The following is a 17797-nucleotide window of genomic DNA, read 5'->3' as shown; positions in this document are numbered from 1 at the left end:
GGTCTTGGAGCCGGGTGGGAGCCAGGACCCCCTGAGCTGCGGAGGGGCGGGATCGGGGTGGGGGGGACCCCACTTGGGAGCGAGAGGGGCGCAGTCAGAGCCTGGCACGGCCTTGGGGTGAGAAGTGCAGCTTTTATTGATACGGTACCGGGGGTCTGTCCCTCAAGGACAGCGGGGGCTGAGAGCCCCTCGCTCCCCACCTCTACTGCTCTTTAGCAAAGCATCCTCCCACCCGAACTGGGAAACGTTCCAGTCCCCCAGTTGCAGGGGGAGCTCGGCACTGGTTTGGGGCATCAGCATCCCCGCGCTGCCCAGTACGCCCCCTCAGGAAGGGAAGGGGCTGAGCTGGGCCCCGTGCTGGGAGAAGGGGGGACAGAGGGGCAGCCCCAGTGCTCCCCGCTGGCCCCAGCTCGGGGAGAAGCGGGAGCGTGCGGCGGCGCGGGGTGCCGGGGGGGCCGTGGCCGGAGGGTTGGGTGCCCCCCAGCCCTTAGGCGGGCGGCTTGCGGAAGACGCTCCAGGCGTGGAAACAGCGCGTGAAGGGCCAGGGCTCGTTGCCTTTGCGCACCAGCCGGAGCTTGCGGGGACGCGCGGGGTCCTTGGCGCGCATGTGCTGGATGTAGACCTGGGGCAGAGCACGGCTGTGGGGGTCCCTGGCCCTCGCCCACCTCCAGGGCCGGCGTTCCCCAGCCCGGGGGGGCTGCGGGGAGCTCTGCGCCACCACGCGCGGGGCGGGATCGGGGCGCCAAGGGGAGACGGCGGTGCCCGAATCCTCCCTGTCCCAGCAGCGAGGAGGAGGAGGAGGAAGGCCCTACCTGGCACGCCTTGAGGCTCAGCTTGATCTCCACCTGGCTGGTCTGGGTGCCCACCCACATGTAGACCTGCGGGAAGGACGCGCAGCCGGGTTCAGCCCAGGGAACCGCTGGCGGATCCGGCCCTGGCCACCGGACAGCCCCCGCGTTCCCAGCTCACCTCTCGCCCGTTGTCCAGCAGCATGATGTCGTCGTCAGCCAGGTCGTCCTGGCAGAAATCAGAGCACTTCTCCGAGACGGCGAAATAGCCCTTCTCGTTGGAGCACCTGTGGGGAAGACATGAGTTTGTCAGGACTCAGCTCGTGCAGAAGGAAGGGACCCGATGGAGCAGCTCCCGGCTGATCCCAGGGACGGACAGAGAGCTGGGAGAAGGGCTTTCCCTGGCGTGGGGAGCTGTGCCCCGGCTAGCCGGGGAGGACTGGACTCCTGGTAAAGGCCAGCATGGCCCGCGGCACCCAGGATGAGGAAGGGGACCAGTACAGACTGGACCAGGCCCTACCTGAAGAGCCGGGAGTGCTTCATGTAGTCGGCGTCTTCATCGTAGGGCTTCTGGCTCCCGATGCCCACCCAGAAGAAGTTTTCCGGCTCTTCCCCCTCGTTGATCACCTGTGAGGGCAGGGACAGGGCTGAGCGCGGCCGTCCCCTGCCCTGGAGGTCACTGCCACCCAGGTAAGCTGTCACCGGGCCCCACGGTGCCCCCACCCGCTCACCTGTTTGCTGTAGGAGTCGTCAAACATGTGGTTCATGATGTCCTCGGCCAGCTTGGCCTCGTCAGGGTCAGCCGCCCGGCCCACCCAGGTGTAGACGATGCCCTGGTTGTCCGTGCTCTCAAAGGGCACCTGGGGGGGGGCGCAGAGAGTCAGGGCTGGCCAGGCAGGGAGGGGGGCAAGTGGCCAAGCGTCCCCAGGGACCCTCCTCAGCCGTGAGCGGTACCTTGAGGATGAAGCAGAACTCGGAGTTGAGCAGACCGGCGTCCGTGTTGATCTGGATGCACCTAGGAAAGGCGCCCAGGAGGTGGAATCAGCAGGAGATCAGGCAGTTGTGCCCCTTGGCACGTACCCTGCCAGGAGCCCGGCACCCACGGGTGCTGCCAGGCCCGGAGCAGCCGGCGGGAGGCTGACCTGGTGCAGAGGGCCCCGCCGTTGGTGCGGATGTGGTAGAGGCTGGGCTGGGGCGGGCTGGCCCTGTCCTTCCGTTTGCCCCGGTGGATGACAAACCTCCTCTTGAAGTGCGAGAGGAACTTGGGGTTCTCCTGCTGCTGGGTCATGCGCACGACCTGGCCAAGGGCGGGTGTCAGCAGGGCCGTGGGGGTCCCCCCAACCACAACCCCCAAGCCCCAGCTGCACCCCCATCTCTGCTGCCACCCCCAGCCCTTAGCCTGGGGGACAGAGAGCGGCAGGGGGAGCAGTAAGCCAAAGCCGGGGGACCCTGTGTCACCCCCCAGGAGCACGCAGCGGGGTCACCTCCAGTTTGCCAGGGAAGAGACTCTCAAACTTCTTCTGGAGGCTGAAGGTGAAGGTGAGCCAGCCCATGTTGGAGGCCTCTCGGCCCTGCCAGAAGTAGACAATGCACTGGAAGTCTTCCTCAGGCTGCTTCTCCTCCTCCTCTTCCTCACCCTCCTCCTCCCCTTTGCCTTCACCCTTCTTCTTCTTCTCCTCCTCCTCCTCGTACTCCACCGGCACCCAGTACCTGAGGGCAGGAACAGGGGGTGATGAGGGACGGGGCAGGCTGGGGGTCTGGGCAGGGAGACGGGAGGACGAGGGGGTCCAGCAGCCCTGGAGAGGGGACAAACCGGGCGTCACCTGCAGAGGAAGACGTAGCAGTCGTGGGTGTGGAAGTGGCCGAACTCCTCCTCGGGCAGGCGAGCGAATTTCTTGCCCTCCAGCACGAAGCCCTCCATACCGTCCAGGTCCTCGTTCCACTCCTCCATCAGCTGCTCCGCCTGCGGTCCCACACGCTCCATCAGCACCCGGCCCCTCTGTCAGCACCCGGCCCAGCGCCGCTGGGGGACGCACGGGACGGTCCCCAGCCCTACCTCGCTCAGGGGCATGGGGGGCTGGCGGGGCAGGAAGAGCGCCGTGAGGTCGGCCTTCATCTGGTCCTTCTTCTCGGCGTCCTTGCGGACCTTGCCGGCCAGGCCGCCCTCCTGCAGCACCGTCTCGGCGTTGCGGGTGTAATCCACGCGCAGGACGTCGTCCCAGTTCTTGAATTTGGACTTGAACACCTAAATCAGGGAATAAGTAACGCACCCTGGGCCACGGCACCCTCCCTAGCACCCAGCACCCCATCCGAGGGGGTTTGTGCCCATGTCTCCCTACCTGGCACTCGGTGCCCTCCAGGTTCCTGGTGACCATGGCGTGCTTGGGCCGGTGCAGCATGCCGCACAGCTCCTGGCTCAGCTTCAGCGCCGCCGCCCGCACCAGCCGCGGCGACTTCCTCCCGATCCAGATGAAGACGTCGGACCAGCAGTCCAGGATGTACACGCTCTTGGTGTCCAGCAGGCTCTGCAGCTGAGGGCACCGCAGGGAAAACGGGGAAGGTCAGGCACCCGCGGGCGTTCCTGGCTGGAAAACGCCCTGCCTGCTCCCCAAAGACAGCCGGGAAGAGCAGAGCGTCCCCCACCCCGGCCCCGCTGGCCCAACCTGCCTCTCCCAAGGCACAGCTGGAAGCAAAGGGGGCACAAAACCAGTCTCGCTGGTCAGACTGGGAGATCCTCCCCGCCCCATCCTACCAGGCGCATCTCCGGCATCAGATCAGCCTTCAGCCTCTTCTTGTGCTCCACCGAGAGCTTGTAGTTGATCTGGGGCAGCTCCAGGTAGCCCAGGCCCAGGCCGACCTGCGGAGGGGACGGGGACACGGGTGAGGCGGGCTGCAGGGTCCCAGCAGCGCCGCTGGCCCCGTGGATGGCAGCTCCCCACCTTGTACAGCTTGGGCTTGTGGGGCTGGAAGTCATGGGGGACGCAGGGCCGGATCTCCTCGGGCTGCCCTCCCAGCACCTCCCAGAAATCGGGGGTCTCCTGGCCCTGAGGGAAGAGCGTGATCTCCGCCTTGCCCTTCCGCTCGTTCTTGTTGATCTTCTCGGCGAAGAGCCTGAGGCAGAGCTGGGTGAGACGGCAGGCGGGCTCCCTGCAGCCCCCCAGTCCCCCCCACCACCAGCCCTACCTGGCCTTGGTGGTGCTGCTCAGCGTGGCCTGGCTCCCGCGCCACACGAAGAGGTTGAGGCCGTGGTCCAGGAGGAAGACGAACCTGGGGGACGCAGAGGTGAGAGGACAACCAGGAGAGAGCAGGGTGCGCGGAACACCCTCCCCGCCCCGGGGGTCCCTGCGGAGCAGGGCACCGCAGCTGCTAGGGCGCCCAAGCGGGGTGTGTACCCCCATCTTTGCAGAAAGGCGCTGGCGCAGCCAATTCCCACCTCACAGGGCCCCTCCGGCCGCTCCCCCTGCTCACCGGGGGTCCAACGACGTCCCTTTCAGCGCCACCGGCTCCAGCTTGACGTTCTTCTTCCCGTAGACACGGTACAGCCTGGGGGAGGGACAGCCACGGCGGGACGTGGGGCACCGCCTGCCCCATGTGTCCCCCCCAGCCCCTGGCCCCAGCGGTACCTGGTGACATACTGCGTGTCCTCAACGGTGAAGAAGCCGCTGGCCGTGCCACCCTCGATGTAGGAGATGTCGTTGTCAAAAACCTGGGGGCAGGGAGAGGGTGAGGGCGGTAGCGGCAGGGCTGGGGGCTATGGGGGGGCCGGGGGTCGGCCTCACCTGGAGGAACTCGTCGCTCTCGTCCCCCATCTCCTCCCGGATGCAGCGGCACTCGGCCCCCAGGTAGTTGCGGAGGTTGACGGCGTGGATGGCCGAGCAGGCCTTCTTGTCCAGCGTGGCCTCCTGCCCAATCCAGTAGTAGATCTCCCAGTTGAGGGAGCTGTTCTCGTCCAGGAAGGTCTGGGGAGAGACGGGGCGTGAGATGGAACGGCTGCGGCCCCGGGTCAAGGATGCGGAGGACCCCCGATCCTCCCCAAGTACCTTGAGCACAATGTAGCAGTCGGCCTCGTAGAATTTGCCGTGGAAAGCCTCGTCCACCAGCGTGGGCACGAAGTTCTCGATTTGCCAGACGCAGAGGCCGGGCAGCTGCCCCACGTCCTCGCTGAAGAACTCGGAGTAGTCCAGCTGCGGCTTCTCCAGGCCCTGGTCCCACCGGCGCGTCTTCAGGTCTGGCGCCTTCGCCTCCCCGCTCTCCTGCGGGGACAGGGACAGGTCAAAAGGTGGGGACAACCGGGTCCCTGCCAACACCCAGGGTGGGCCAGGGGTACCGCAGCGCCACTCAGGGCCCCTCTCCCACCCCAGACTCTACCTCTATCTTCTTGTTCTTCTCCTGCGCCACGTCCGACATCCCCTTCAGCACCTGCTTGGCCTGGTCATCCTGGGCAGAGTCCTTGCGCCGCCGGAGCCGCATCTTGCGGGCCAGGGGGTCCTTGGTGCCGCTCCCTGGGGACACGGGGACGGGGTGAGAGGCAGCCAGGACACCCAGGCCTCGTGTGGGGCACAGCGTGGGGTACGGCTCGTCTTCCAGCCTCTCCCAGGGGCTGTCCCCCACGTCCCTGCGCGCTCACCTGCCGCAGCGGCCGCGACGGTGGCGGGGGAGGCTCCGGCTAAGCGGAGCTGGTTCTGCAGGGAGAAGTCGATGTTGTACCACTCCGATGTCCGATCCACCGGCTTGGGGGGCATCACCAGGCTGGGGTTCTCGCGCACATCCAGGATCTGCCAAGGAGAGGACAGGAGACCTCACTGCTCATGGGAACACACGTGGCGTGAGATGGGAGAGCTCCACTTCAGTGAGGTGAGGGGATGCGGCGGGAGCCCCAAATCCACCCTGAACTGTGTGCCAGGCTGCACGCCAAGACCCCTTGTTCTCACCTCACCCCATCCCACCCTACAGCCCCAGGATCCCAGGGACACACTGGGGCTGTGATGGACCCGGCCCGAGGCGGAGGGGGTGCGGGGCTCTCACCTCCACGTCTGTCAGGAAGTGGATGGCCTCTGGCAGCGTCACCAGGCGGTTCTTGTTCAGCACCAGCTTCCTCAGCTTGGAGCACCTGTGGGACAGAGACGCTGGCAAAGGGCCGGGCCAGGGACACGTCCTTCAGGGACGCTCAGAGACCCCCGTATCACCACACAGCCTCCACGTTCCCTCCTGGGGACAGAGCAGATGCAGTTGCAAGCTGTCCCCTACCTGCACAGGCTCTCAGGGATGAGCTCCAGGTTGTTGTTGGCCGCCATGAACTCCTCGAGGTTGACAAGCTTGCCGATGCCCGAGGGGATCCCGTCAAAGTCGAGCTTGTTGGAGTTCAGGTACATCTTCTTCAGCTTGGTCAGCTTGCAGATGGCCGACTGGGGAGGGAGGAGATGGCGAGGTGAGGGAGAACCCAGCGACACAGAGGCGTGGGCAGGGACGTCAGGCACGGGCAGGGACATACAGGCAAGGAGGTGAGCTGGTTGCGGGACAGGTTGAGGGTCTCCAGCTGGGTCCACTGGTCAATGCAGAGGGACAGCTCCGCAATCTGGTTGCTGCTGAGGTTGAGGCGCCGCAGGCTGCCCAGGGTGTAGAGGCACTCGGGGACGCGACTGAGGTCGTTGCAGGACAGGTCCACATCTGGAGGAAGACAACGGGGTGACACCAGTGGCCAAACCCACACCAGGGCCCAGAGAGCCCCAGAAGGGCCCCGAACACCGCGGGGCTGGGCGCCCGGCCCTACCTGCCAGGTTCACCAGGCCCTCGAGGCTGGTGGGCAGGTTGCTCTGTGTGCGCTGGGTGTTCCTGAGGTGGAGGGTCTGCAGGGCCGTCATTGCCGGGAGCTGCCTGCGGACCGCGGAGAACCGCGGGGCAGAGACAGCGTCAGGGCTGGAGCGGGCACCCGGCATCGTGGGATCCAGCCCGGAAAAACAGGGCCTTACCGGAGCTGCGCGTGCAGGAGAGGGTTGTTGTTGAGGATGAGAGTCTGGAGGTGGACCAGGCGCCTCATCTGCGGCGGGAGGCTCTCCAGCTTGTTGTCGCTCAGATCGAGGTACAGCAGGTCTGTCAGGTTGATGAAGAGCTGGTTGGGGATGGTCTCGATGCTGCGGGGAAATTGTGATCTTCAGGGTTACCCAGAACCTGCACCAGCCCTGGGTTCCCTCCCAGACTGGGGCAGAGAGCGGGACCTGAACTGAAGGAGGGTGATGGATGGAGGTGGTCATGGCTAGAGGGAGATGCACCCACCTGTTGTGGCCGAGGTTGAGGACCAGCATGTTCTTGGCGTTCTCCAGTTCCCGGGGACACTCCGTGAGCTGATTGTAGCTCAGGTCCTGGGGCAAACGGAAGAGTGAAGCAGGCGTCACCCTCTGCCCCGCATCCAGCAACCAAACCCGAGGACCGTGGGGCATCTCTGGGGGCACGGCCTGTCTACAGTCAGACTGGGCCGTGCCCAGATGGTTGCCCGGGAGCTGGACGAGCACGTGGGGAACCCAGCCGTGGCATCAGCCGCTAAAGGAGGCGTTGCCACAGGGCTACCCTGCCCACAGCTTCCTTGGTCGGGGTCAGGACTGGCGCTGAAAGGACCCAGGAGCCCGAGCTGGCGCTCGCGTTAGCCGAGGAGGGTCTGCACCTACCAGCACCGAGAGGTCATCCAACTGGAAGATGTCATCGGGGACTCCCGAGTTCTTCAGGCTGTTTGCACGAGCCACGATCGCCTTGAAAGGGGGAGAGAGGCACAGCTGCAGCCACCCACCGGCTCTACGCCTGCTGTGCTCCCCGGGGCGGCCAGGGACAATCCTCGTGTGTCCCCAGAGCCAGCAGCTGGCTGAAAGCCACCAAAGCCTCACGCAGGTGGGACACGTGAGGGGGGACGCTTACCCGGAGGCAGGGCAGGCCGGAGAGCTCGCCGTGGAGCGTGGTGAGGCTGTTGTGACTCACGGAGAGGTGTTCCTGCAGGGAAGACCCAGACAAGCCCCAGTGAGCAGAGAGAGGAGCCGGCTCTTCGATCCCAGGAGAGCAGGGGGCTCACCGAGGCGTGGGGTGAGCTCAGCCCTGACCCACACAAGGCTGCTGGGATGCTCCCAGTCTCAAACCGGTTGGTTGGCCCCAGCGTGCCCATGCTACCTCTGCACCTTCGGGGCAGACCTGGCTGAAACACCCCAGCCCTGCTGCAGGATTTGGGGTGCTCTGGGCTGCTACCGAGCTGGCTGGTGGCACTGCCATCCAGCCCGTGAGCAAACAGACCCCAGTCCTTGGAAATGGGTGGGCACTGGGGAACCGGCAAGGCTGGAGGGGAGGGCCCAGGGGAATTTTTTATTTTCCTCTGGGCATCACCAGCCCGGCTGCTACCTGCTCTGAAAACGAGGAACTGGCAGGCTGTGGGCAAGAGGCCAGGTTTTCAGTTTAGCCGCGGCCCCCCAGCATCCGGCAGGACCGGTGGGAGCGCGGCTCCGAGCGGCACAGAGGGCTTCCCCGCGCCCGAGCAGGGCGCAGCCGGCACGGTGACGAGGGCTTTTGGCAGCATTTAAAGCGTTGTGTTTGGCCGACAGTGACCTAACGGTGTCCGTAACGCGCTGCAGGACGCCGCCAAAGCAAAGCTCAGCCACGGACTCCGCCAAGGGCCTGGTCGTGTGCAAAACTCGAGCCGCCCAAAAAACAAAGCCAGGCGGCTGCCAGCTTCGGCTCTTTATGTCTTTTAGCAAAGGAGAAGGAAAAAAAAAGCCCCAAAACCTTAATTTCCCATACTAAACCTTCACCCTTCCCTTTTATTAAAGGGCAAAGGATCTAAGCATGGGTTTTAGTCTGGTTTTCTAGGAAAACAAGGTGAAACCCAGTACATGCCTGTCCCAACCCCACTCCTAACAGCTCCTGCATCCAATTTCAACCACACGTCCCAGCTCAGCCCTATTATTAGACACCAGAGCATCCGCCGATGAGCCACGAGGCTGGCAGGCACCAGGCTCTCGGCAGGGCCCCGTCTGACCCCGCAGCCCCAGTGGGAGCCGCCGAGCCCCGTCCCCTGCCCAAAAACGCGCGGCTCACCAGCTTCTGGAGGGCAGCGAGCTCCTCGGGCAGGTAGCAGAGCCCCGTGCGGTTCAGCTTCAGCCAGCGCAGGCTGGTCATGGCCTTCACGTGCTCCGGGAAGTAGCCGCCCTAGGAGGAGAGGAGGAGGAGGGTGAGAAAACCGCCTGCCCCACGGGGTGAGGGTCTGGGGACCTCAGTCCGGCCAGCCCCACGAGGAGCGGGGGAGGCCTGGGATCGCCCAGTGCGGTGGGATTGGGTGCTAGGGGGCCAGGATCACCCAGTCCTATGAGATGGGGAGCTGGAAGGATGGGATCCCCCAGTCCTATGGGATTGGGAGTGGGGGGCTGGAATAACCCCGTTCTTTGGGATCAGGAACTAGGCGGCCGGGATCTCCCAGTCCTATGGGATTGGGAACTGGGAGGTCAACATCACCCTAGTCCTATGGGATTGGGAACGGGAGGGCTGGGATCGCCCCGTCCTTTGGGATCAGGGGGCTGGGATCGCCCAGTCCTTTGGGATCAGGGGACCAGGATCGCCCAGTCCTTTGGGATCAGGGGACCAGGATCGCCCAGTCCTTTGGGATCAGGGGGCTGGGATCACCCAGTCCTTTGGAATCAGGGGACCAGGATCACCCAGTCCTTTGGGATCAGGGGACCAGGATCGCCCAGTCCTTTGGGATCAGGGGACCAGGATCGCCCAGTCCTTTGGGATCAGGGGGCTGGGATCACCCAGTCCTTTGGGATCAGGGGACCAGGATCGCCCAGTCCTTTGGGATCAGGGGGCTGGGATCACCCAGTCCTTTGGGATCAGGGGACCAGGATCACCCAGTCCTTTGGGATCAGGGGACCAGGATCGCCCAGTCCTTTGGGAGCTGGGGGGCTGGGATCACCCAGTCCTTTGGGATCAGGGGACCAGGATCGCCCAGTCCTTTGGGAGCTGGGGGGCTGGGATCACCCAGTCCTTTGGGATCAGGGGACCAGGATCGCCCAGTCCTTTGGGAGCTGGGGGGCCAACATGACCCGGCTCTCTGGGCCCCACGGGCTGGGGAGAGGGAGGTTGCCCAGCCGTGGGGCCAAGGATCGCCCGACTCTATAGCGCCTAGGGGGCCAGGGCTGCCCCCAGACGAGCACCCCCGGCTGCGGCCAGACCGGGGCCGGGCCTGACAGCGCCCTGTCGGATCCGGGCCCCGCCTCGCCCGGGGCCTGGGGCCGGGCTGTCCCCCCGCGCTCCCGGTGCCCCCCGCTCCCCCTGTCCCGCACCTTGAAGTCGTTGCCGCTGAGATCGACGCCGCGGACGAAGGGCAGGACCCCGGTGGCCGCCATGGCGGCGGTGGCGCTGGCGGCGGAAGGGCGGGGGGACCCAGCGGCGGCCGCACCCTCCGCCCCGCCCCGCCCGGCCACGCCCCCTTCACCGCCCGGCCACGCCCCGGCGGTGACGTCGCACGGCGGAGGGGGTGGAGCCGGGTTCTGCTTCCGAGCGCGGGTGGGCGGGGCCTCGCGGCGCCGCGCCCCTCTATTGGCTGGGGCCACGGCGGGGGGCGCCGGGCCGCCGGTAGCGCGCGGGCACCGGGGGTGAGTGCGGGGCGGGGCGGGGGGAGAGAGAGGAGCGGGGGGGGGGAGAGAGAGTGGCGGGGGCCGCTCCGCTCCTGAGCGGGTCCGGGCTCGGGCTCTGAGGCGGCCCCCGGCCCGGCCGCCTCCCCTCGGCAGCGCGGGGGCCTCCGTCCCGGTCGCTCCGGGGGGAACGGGCCGCGGTTCCGCCCCTTCCACCACCGGTTCCCCCCCCGAGGCGGCGGCGGCGGCGGCGGCGGGGCTGGGCGAGCAGCGGGCGGCCCTTCCCCGGGGTGACCCTTGCTCCTCCGCCGCACCTTTCGGCGGCGGGGAGCCTTTGCCCCGGAGGTGGAGCACTGCAGAAAACACCCCCTGCTCCCCAAAATACCCCCCCCCTCCTACACCCCGCGGGCTCCGCGTCCCCCGGGGAAACCGGTCCCCGTTCCTCTTCCGCAGGGCGACCATGGCCGAGTTCACGCAGCAGCGGGGCAAGCGGCAGGAGGACGGCGGGCTGGGCAACCTCCTCGACCTCCTGTTGGCCAACGCCAGGCTGGTGCTGGGCGTCAGCGGCGCGGCCGTGCTGGCCATCGCCACGCTGGCCGTCAAGCGGGTAAGGAAGGTCGGGACGGCCGCCGTCGAGATTTGGGGGACGGGGGAGAGGTTGGTCAGCCCGTGGAGGAGAGCCGGGTCACGCTTCCCCGGTCACGGTGGGGGAAGACGCCCCGCAAATCCGGCTGGCTGCTCCCGAGCTGGCCCCAGGGGAAACGGCGCCGGTGGTGACGCCGTGGGCACGGCACTGCCCGTTCCCGTTCTGAGGGGTCGCACGCAGCCCTGCGCCCCGTTTCCCTGGAACGGCGCACGTTTGGGATACGGTATCCCATCCAGAAAGGCACCTGGGGTTTAATTCCCGTTCGGACACCTGTTTTGGACACCAGCGGGAAGGTGACGGGTGTCTTTACCCTAAACTCTGTGGTTTTGCTGGTTGAAGCCGCGCGAGGGGCTGCGTGTGCCAGAGGGGCTGTGGTCCCCCTTAGCTCAGGCTGAGACCGTACGAAGATCGTAACTCGTCCGTGTGGGTTTTCCTTCCCTCCAGCTGATCGACCGAGCCACCAGCCCGCGCGACGACGGCGATCCCAAAGCCGAGCAGAAGACCCTGGAGGAGAGCTGGCAGGACTTGGCCTTGATCAAGGCGACGCCGAAACCCCCCAAGAAGCAGAGAAGGGAAGACCTCAGCGAGCCTCTGCTCTCTCCGGCTCGGCCGCCGGCGCCGGGTGAGGCTCCCGGTGCGTGTGCCGGCTCCCGCTGTGGCCGGGAAGATCACCTTGGTGTGATCCGGGCCGGCTGCGCTGCCGCTCCTCGCGATCTGGGAGCCCCGTGTTATTTTTAGCTCGGTGTCCGGAAAGCCGACCCGATTGCGCCCTCCCTCCTGGGAGGCTCCCGAGCCACGGCCCCTTTTTAGGCAATGCCTGCGGTAACGTCACCTCCCGTAACGTCCTGGGCGCCTCGGCCACCGCGGTGGGGGCTGCGGGGGCTTTGTTTTCTCGGGAGCGCTGTCGTCTGCGCCCGTTTTCTGGGTCAGCCCTGTCTAGAGGAAGGTGCGCTCGGGAGCTGCCGCAGACAAAGGCTGCCTTGTCCGTCTGCCTACAGAGGCGACGTTTTTCCAAGTGGGAAAGCAGCCCGGCTCGGTGCGGGGCATGTCCTGAGATAGCAGACCCAGAGCGGGATCATTCGCGGGACTCGAGCAATCGCGCAGGCTGGATCTGCCTGAGCGGTCTCGGTGCGGCCAAAACTCGTAGGGACCCCGGCAGTGAGACCCTTGCTTGGCTGCCGGTGCCTCAGCCGGGTTTACTGGGGGGCGAGGCCAGGTGCTGTTGGTTTTGGCGGTTAGTTTGGGCTCTGCCTTGTCCGAGAAGCGCTGTGAACGTCAGCGGACACGGTGGCGGCCCTCTTGGCAAGGTCAGCCTCGTGTCCAGAGAGGTGGGCTCGCACCCAGCTCGCGCCTCCCTCTCCGCTGCGGCAGGAGAAGCTGCTGCTGTAGGCTGCAGACAGTCTGCTCAAAGCTGTGACTTCTCCCTTCCCTCCCATCCCCTTCCCACAGAGCCCGAAATCTCCTCTGCCCCTCCGGAGTCTCCTCAAGTTGAAGCCAGCCCTCCCCGCTGCCTCACGCTGCAGGAGAAGCTCCTCTCCCACTACAGCAGCCGGCTGGCCGTGCCTGAGGTGCAAGCGTCCCTCGCCTCACATCTGGCCAGGAGCATCAGCGCCCAACTGCAGAACTTCCTGCGGAGCAAGTGCCCGGAGCTGCCCTTCGGCAGCCTCTTCCTCAGCGGTCCCCTGCTCGATGGCCTTGAGGCTCTCGCAGCCGACCACGTCCACCTCATGCTGCCCGTGGTCCTCGACGCCACGCTCTGGAGCCTCATCCCGGGAGAGGACACCGTGGTGAGGAACCCCCAGTACTGGATGATCAAGAGGACTGATCTGGAGTATTTCCCTCGCGGGTGCAGCCCCTGGGACAGGTTCATCGTGGGCCGGTACCTCTCCTCCAACGCACTCAATGAGACCCTCCACAAGATGTTGGTGGCCTCCATCAACTGGCCTGCCATAGGCAGCCTGCTCGGGAGCGTCATCTACCCGGTGGTGGCCTCCCAGGAGCTGAAACTGGAAGTCAAGCATGATCAGGTCGAGCTGAGCATTGCCCTTTTCCCGGTGGTGGAAATGGAAGACAAGGTTCTTCTGGCTGCTCCTCCTGAAGGACCGGTGGAAAACCTCTGGCTTGAGAGCTTTTACAGGGCGGAGGTCGCGAAGGTGAAGGAGCTGGATGCGGGTGACTCTGGGGCTCGGCAGCACTGCCTCCGCATCCTGAACGGCATCTGCAGGAGCCATCCCGCCTTGCACAAACTGAGCGGCAGCCCCTTGACACACGTCGTCCTTCACCTCAGTGCCACCAGTTTGGACTGGGCAGAAGAAAGCCTTGCTGAGAGGTTCCAGCAGGTGCTTGAGGAGCTGGTAGGCTACCTGGAGGAAGGGGTCCTGCCTTCCTATTTCAACCACAAAGTCAACCTCTTCTGCGAGCTGTTGGAAGAGGAAATCGATGAGATGGGCTTCATGCTCTACAGGGCCATATCCGAGCCGGAGCTCCTGCTGAAGGAGAAATGACCAGTGCGTCGGGAGTTCCCGAACGTAGGGTGTTCCTCACCCATCTGCTGCTCCCCGCTTGTGAGGGTTGCGATGCTTCTAGTTGACTAGTCAGTAAGAGGCAAAGTTCTTGCACTTTATGAGACAAAAAAAAAAAAACCAACGGTATTTTCTGTCAGAATAAAACGTGCCTGAGCAGAGGTGGGTGGTGGCGTCAGGAGCCTTTGGCTGCGAGGCTCTGCCGAACCCGGGGCGAGTGCAGCCCGCGCCTCGTGTACCTACAGGTGAGTCCTGTCCGCTGGGCGCTGGGAGCCAGCGTGGAGCATGTTTGGTCTCTGGTTCCCGGTGTCCTCTGTCTGTCCCAACCTGCTGTCCCAGCTGTGGGGCTCCCCTCGCGCTCCAAGACCGGCTGGAGCTGGAGGGGAGCAGTTCCTTGCTGCAGACCCCACAGGTGCAGCGTGCTGGGTACTGGGTGGGTCCTCTTACCAGCACCCAACTCGGTCTTACTGTGCCATGCCCTCAAGCCAGCTTTTGGGACAGGGTGGGAGCCTCACCCATGTGTAGGATATTGCCAATCTGAAACAAGGTCCCAGTGATGAGCCGGGTGGTGGTCTGGGCGCCTGAAGGTACAGCCATAGCAAACGGGGATGTGGATTTCATCTCTGGAAACCCTTTCAGCTGCCAAAAGGGGCGAGCTCAGCCCCACCTCTTCACTCTGCCGCGAGGAAGGGGCGTGCTTCCAGCACAGCGCCGGGGCTTCGCGACCCTTCTCGCGCAGCGGTGTTTTGCTGGGAGATGTTCTGGAAGAGGCGGTGGCAGGAAGAGAGCTGCTGACTCCCGGGAGGCTGCTGGTATCGGTCCCTCGGTGGAGGCCGCAGCAGGGCTGCGCGTCCCCTCCCCGGCAGGTGGGTCGCTGCCAGCGTCGCTCTGTGGGTACTCGCCGCTCTGTCCCCTTCCAGTCTGTCCGGTGACCTTTTCACGCGTGTATTGCTGCTGTCGTGAGGTCCTGTTCCCACAGAGCCCCGTGGTACGGGGCAGGAAAGCAGGACAGGAACGATGCTCTGAGCAGAGCGCTTGCAAGAACTGAAGTGGTTTGTGCTTTTTATTCAGAAGGTATGTTTTGTTTGGGTGTTTTGTTTTGTTTTGTTTTTCCTTTGAGTGGCTGCTAGTAGGCTTTGGTTCTGGCTGTAGTCCCAAGGCAAAGGAATACGTTCTTACATTTAATGGGAAGAGCTGATGTTGCGTACTGGTGGAGATGGAGAAATCCTGTGGACTTCAATGTGAGCAGCTGTTGTTTAATTTTCTTTACAGCTATCATGTTTATGGGAGGAAAAAAACCTGCTTTTCCTCCTAGTCTGAAGATTTAGTTTGTGCCTCCAAAGCACTTCCCGGGTGTCAGCGATGAGAATAAACCTTCCTTGTGTAAACTGGTTCTCTGGTGTCAGCTCTGTTTTGTCTCCTTTCCTGTGATAAGGGCTGAAGCAACCTTCCAGCTGCGGTGGCGTGCCTGAGAACTGCCCGGCTGTGCAGAGGGCTTGGTGGTGGTCAGCCCCTGTCCTGAAAGGCCTTTCTCCTCCTCTTCCAAACCCCTAGGCCTGCAGAGCGCCTGGCCGCGGAACGTGAGCCACCTGGACACCGAGCTTGTGCCGTTTCAGAGAGCTCAGCTGTCTGGACGCTGACCAGGGTTAGACCAGTAAAGCTGGTGACGGCTGGATGCCATCAGCAACACTTAACCCGCTGCCTGCGCGCGACACAAACGCTTCCCGCTGCCGTTGCCGCTCCGAGCCTGCTGCCCGGGCTTTGTGCCGTGCTTTCGCCAGCGCAGTGATTGCATTACAAAGCCTGGTAATCCTGTTATTTTAGCCAGCAGGTTTGTATTTTTAGGCCACAGCTGTTAATGGTGGGAGTGAGGGGTACAGGGAAATGCAACCCGAGTTCTCCCAGCCTTATTCCGAAGATTTAGGCCCGACAGCGATGGCCTCCTGTTGGATACCTGGAGAGCCAGGGGCACTTAGTGAACAATCCAGACCGAATGGAATTGTTGTGTTTTTGAGTAGCAGGCCTCAGGGACATCGATAAGGCCGTTTGTGAGAAAGTACTGAAGCTGCCTGTAAGAAAAATACTGAAGCCACCTGCGAGAAAATAATGAGGCCGTCTGTGAGAAAGTAATGAAGCTTCCTGTGAGAAAGTAAACGAAGCAACCTTGAGAAGAAGGAAAACAGCTGGCATACGTGACTGGGGGCTGAACGTGATACAGGGTGCAGGTGGAGAAAGCCGTGCGCGTGAACATAGAGACTTAACGAATCATACTTTAGCTAGGAGCGCGTGCATGATATAGTTAACCAATTAGTAGAGAGCTTGCGCATGATACGGAATTAGAAGGGCTATATTAACCGGGATGTATCAACAATAAATTGGCATTTGCTTGATCATATTGGTCGTCAGCAGTGTCCGTTTCTTCCGCGTCAACAGGTGGCGCCCGAACAGGGACCCTCAGATCGGCGTTGGTCATCCCGACGGAACCGAAATAGGAAAAGAAGAGGGGGCGGAAGCCGGTCGCAGGCGAGTGCTGCCCCGGCACTCGGGAAGTCGCTATAGCGCAAAAAGGTACGAAAGGTACAGAGGGAATCTCGTCTTGGCCAGGCGAGCGGCCGGGGAGGAGATGGGGTCCACACTGACCAAAGAGGAGTCAGCAGTGGTTAAGCTCCTCCAACATATGCTCTCTGCGAGAGGACTGAGTTATGACTCGGCCGTCCTAGAAGCTTTGCTGCAGTGGGCAAAGAAAAGGGAATTAATTCCCACAGTTGATGATGCTTTTGAACTCCCGACATGGGAAAAGATAGGAAAAGAGCTGTGGGATGAAGTAAGTAAAGGATCAAAGGAGGCGAGCAAACTCTCCACTATGTGGAGGCTAATTAACGAAACACTGATAAGCATGAAAGCCGAGCGTTCAGTTGCCGCATCTGCTTTTGCGGCCTTAACTCCAGCCGGCGGGTCCACCTCTGCTACTAGCATGCCGTTCTCGGGTTTAACGAGCCCTGCCGCCGCCCCGGCTCGTGCTGAGGGTGGGGGGGTTCGAGTCCCAGCAAGGACTGCAGGAGCTGCAGCCACAGCCCCTATAACTATAGATATACAAGCACCAGAAGGAAAAACTGCCGAAAGCCTTTCACCACCAGATGTACCACTACCAGGCACCCCGCCACACTGCGCCAGTGCAGGCTCAGAGTCACGAGTCTTTTCGCCGACACCGACAGCTCCGGTTTATCCCCCATTACCACCTTCTTCCGTGCCACCACGGCATGAGGAGGAGGGGGATGAACATTCATCTGGCTCCAAGGACGCACAGCTGGAAGAGACGCTAAAAAGGCTGGAAGCCCTAGAGGTTCGCCTAGAAGCGTCACTGGGAAACTTGTCAACTCCTTCGCCTGTGCCACATCGAGACCTGCCAGCGTCCAACCTATTCGTTCCGAACGGAGCATCGGGTGAGATCAGTCCTTTTGCACCTTTACAAGGGACGCTGGCGGGAGGGGCCGGGGATTTGAATCCGATAGCACGGTGGAAAGAGGTGATTCGAGATGCTTTGATAGAAGGAGAGCCTTTTCCTATGGCATTTCCAGTTGTGACTGATAATACCGGGAGAAGTGTGTGGCAGGCATTAGATTGGAAAATATTGAAGGAAGCTAAAAATGCAGTTACTCAGTATGGGCTAAAATCATCATATACTCAAACTGTGTTGCAGCATATTTTTTTGTCACAGTTGTTAACTCCTTATGATACTAGAATGATTGTCCAGATGCTTTTGCTGCCGTCACAGCAGCTGCAGTTTTTTCAGCACTGGCAGACTGCTTGTGATAAGGCAGCTGCAACTCCTCGGCAACAGGGTGATCCATTATTCGGGGTGCAAACTCAAATGCTGATGGGAGCGGGACCCTACACACGATCTGATTGGCAAGCGCGATTTGCTACCGAAGTATTAGAACTGAGCCAAGATTTGGCTTATAAAGCACTTGCTAGGGTGCACGATGAAAAGTCCGGACCTGCCTTTACGTCAGTAAGGCAAGGTCCCACAGAACCATATGGGAAATTTATTGATCGGTTGCACGCTGCAATAATGGGTCACCCTGATCTGGATGATGACATGAAAGCAAAGTTCTTAGATATGCTTGCCTTTAATAATGCTAATGAAAAAACTAAGAGAGTCCTTAGTGTGCTGCCAAAAGGATCTAGTACAGGGCAACTGCTGGAAACTGCCGAGCGAATGGTAGAAGAAGAAAAGGC

The 17797-nt window shown here is 62.9% G+C and overlaps 2 protein-coding genes across 6 annotated transcripts; one reads left to right on the top strand and one right to left on the bottom strand.

Annotated features, from left to right (window-relative positions):
• Nucleotides 1–112: 112 nt before the first annotated feature.
• Nucleotides 113–10227, bottom strand: FLII (FLII actin remodeling protein). The gene is made up of 30 exons (XM_086760208.1): nucleotides 10100–10227; nucleotides 8859–8969; nucleotides 7695–7766; nucleotides 7451–7531; nucleotides 7062–7147; nucleotides 6758–6919; nucleotides 6559–6662; nucleotides 6280–6455; nucleotides 6036–6193; nucleotides 5814–5898; nucleotides 5416–5563; nucleotides 5157–5290; nucleotides 4829–5041; nucleotides 4568–4747; nucleotides 4412–4494; nucleotides 4257–4331; nucleotides 3972–4055; nucleotides 3728–3899; nucleotides 3541–3645; nucleotides 3128–3319; nucleotides 2845–3033; nucleotides 2612–2751; nucleotides 2273–2498; nucleotides 1931–2085; nucleotides 1743–1803; nucleotides 1520–1648; nucleotides 1309–1415; nucleotides 970–1075; nucleotides 813–878; nucleotides 113–622 (listed from the first exon to the last, which is right to left on the bottom strand). The coding sequence occupies exons 1-30, from the start codon at nucleotides 10160–10162 to the stop codon at nucleotides 488–490; spliced, it is 3798 nt and encodes a 1265-aa protein (XP_086616334.1). The 5' UTR covers nucleotides 10163–10227; the 3' UTR covers nucleotides 113–487.
• Nucleotides 10228–10387: 160 nt separating this feature from the next.
• MIEF2 (mitochondrial elongation factor 2) lies at nucleotides 10388–14951 on the top strand. 5 transcript variants are annotated; one of them, XR_015260253.1, is made up of 6 exons: nucleotides 10388–10411; nucleotides 10844–10997; nucleotides 11481–11658; nucleotides 12486–13543; nucleotides 13699–13803; nucleotides 14198–14951. XR_015260253.1 is itself a non-coding variant. In XM_086760207.1 (5 exons), the coding sequence occupies exons 2-4, from the start codon at nucleotides 10851–10853 to the stop codon at nucleotides 13538–13540; spliced, it is 1380 nt and encodes a 459-aa protein (XP_086616333.1). In that variant the 5' UTR covers nucleotides 10388–10411; nucleotides 10844–10850; the 3' UTR covers nucleotides 13541–13543; nucleotides 13699–14951. The 5 variants fall into 5 exon arrangements, 3 of the variants coding, with proteins under 3 accessions (XP_086616333.1, XP_086616331.1, XP_086616332.1); XR_015260252.1 differs by having other exon boundaries at nucleotides 12486–13803; XM_086760207.1 differs by having other exon boundaries at nucleotides 13699–14951.
• The last annotated feature ends 2846 nt before the right edge of the window (nucleotides 14952–17797 follow it).

Source organism: Chlamydotis macqueenii, chromosome 15 (assembly GCF_036417535.1).
Source record: "Chlamydotis macqueenii isolate bChlMac1 chromosome 15, bChlMac1.mat, whole genome shotgun sequence".
Taxonomy (NCBI): Eukaryota; Metazoa; Chordata; class Aves; order Otidiformes; family Otididae; genus Chlamydotis; species Chlamydotis macqueenii.
The sequence above is the reverse complement of the archived record's forward strand: the minus strand, read 5'-3'. Positions and strand labels throughout refer to the sequence as shown.

Bases quoted from the DNA above. Each gene is read 5' to 3' on its own strand.
- FLII (XM_086760208.1), bottom strand. From the start codon at position 10,162: ATGGCGGCCACCGGGGTCCTGCCCTTCGTCCGCGGCGTCGATCTCAGC. The intron at 5,042-5,156 runs GTAGAGTCTGGG...CTGTCCCCGCAG, and splicing joins AGAAGAACAAGAAGATAGAG to GAGAGCGGGGAGGCGAAGGC. The intron at 2,086-2,272 runs GTGACCCCGCTG...GCCCTTGGCCAG, and splicing joins TCTTCCCTGGCAAACTGGAG to GTCGTGCGCATGACCCAGCA.
- MIEF2 (XM_086760207.1), top strand. From the start codon at position 10,851: ATGGCCGAGTTCACGCAGCAGCGGGGCAAGCGGCAGGAGGACGGCGGG. The intron at 10,998-11,480 runs GTAAGGAAGGTC...CCTTCCCTCCAG, and splicing joins CCACGCTGGCCGTCAAGCGG to CTGATCGACCGAGCCACCAG. The intron at 11,659-12,485 runs GTGAGGCTCCCG...CCCTTCCCACAG, and splicing joins GGCTCGGCCGCCGGCGCCGG to AGCCCGAAATCTCCTCTGCC.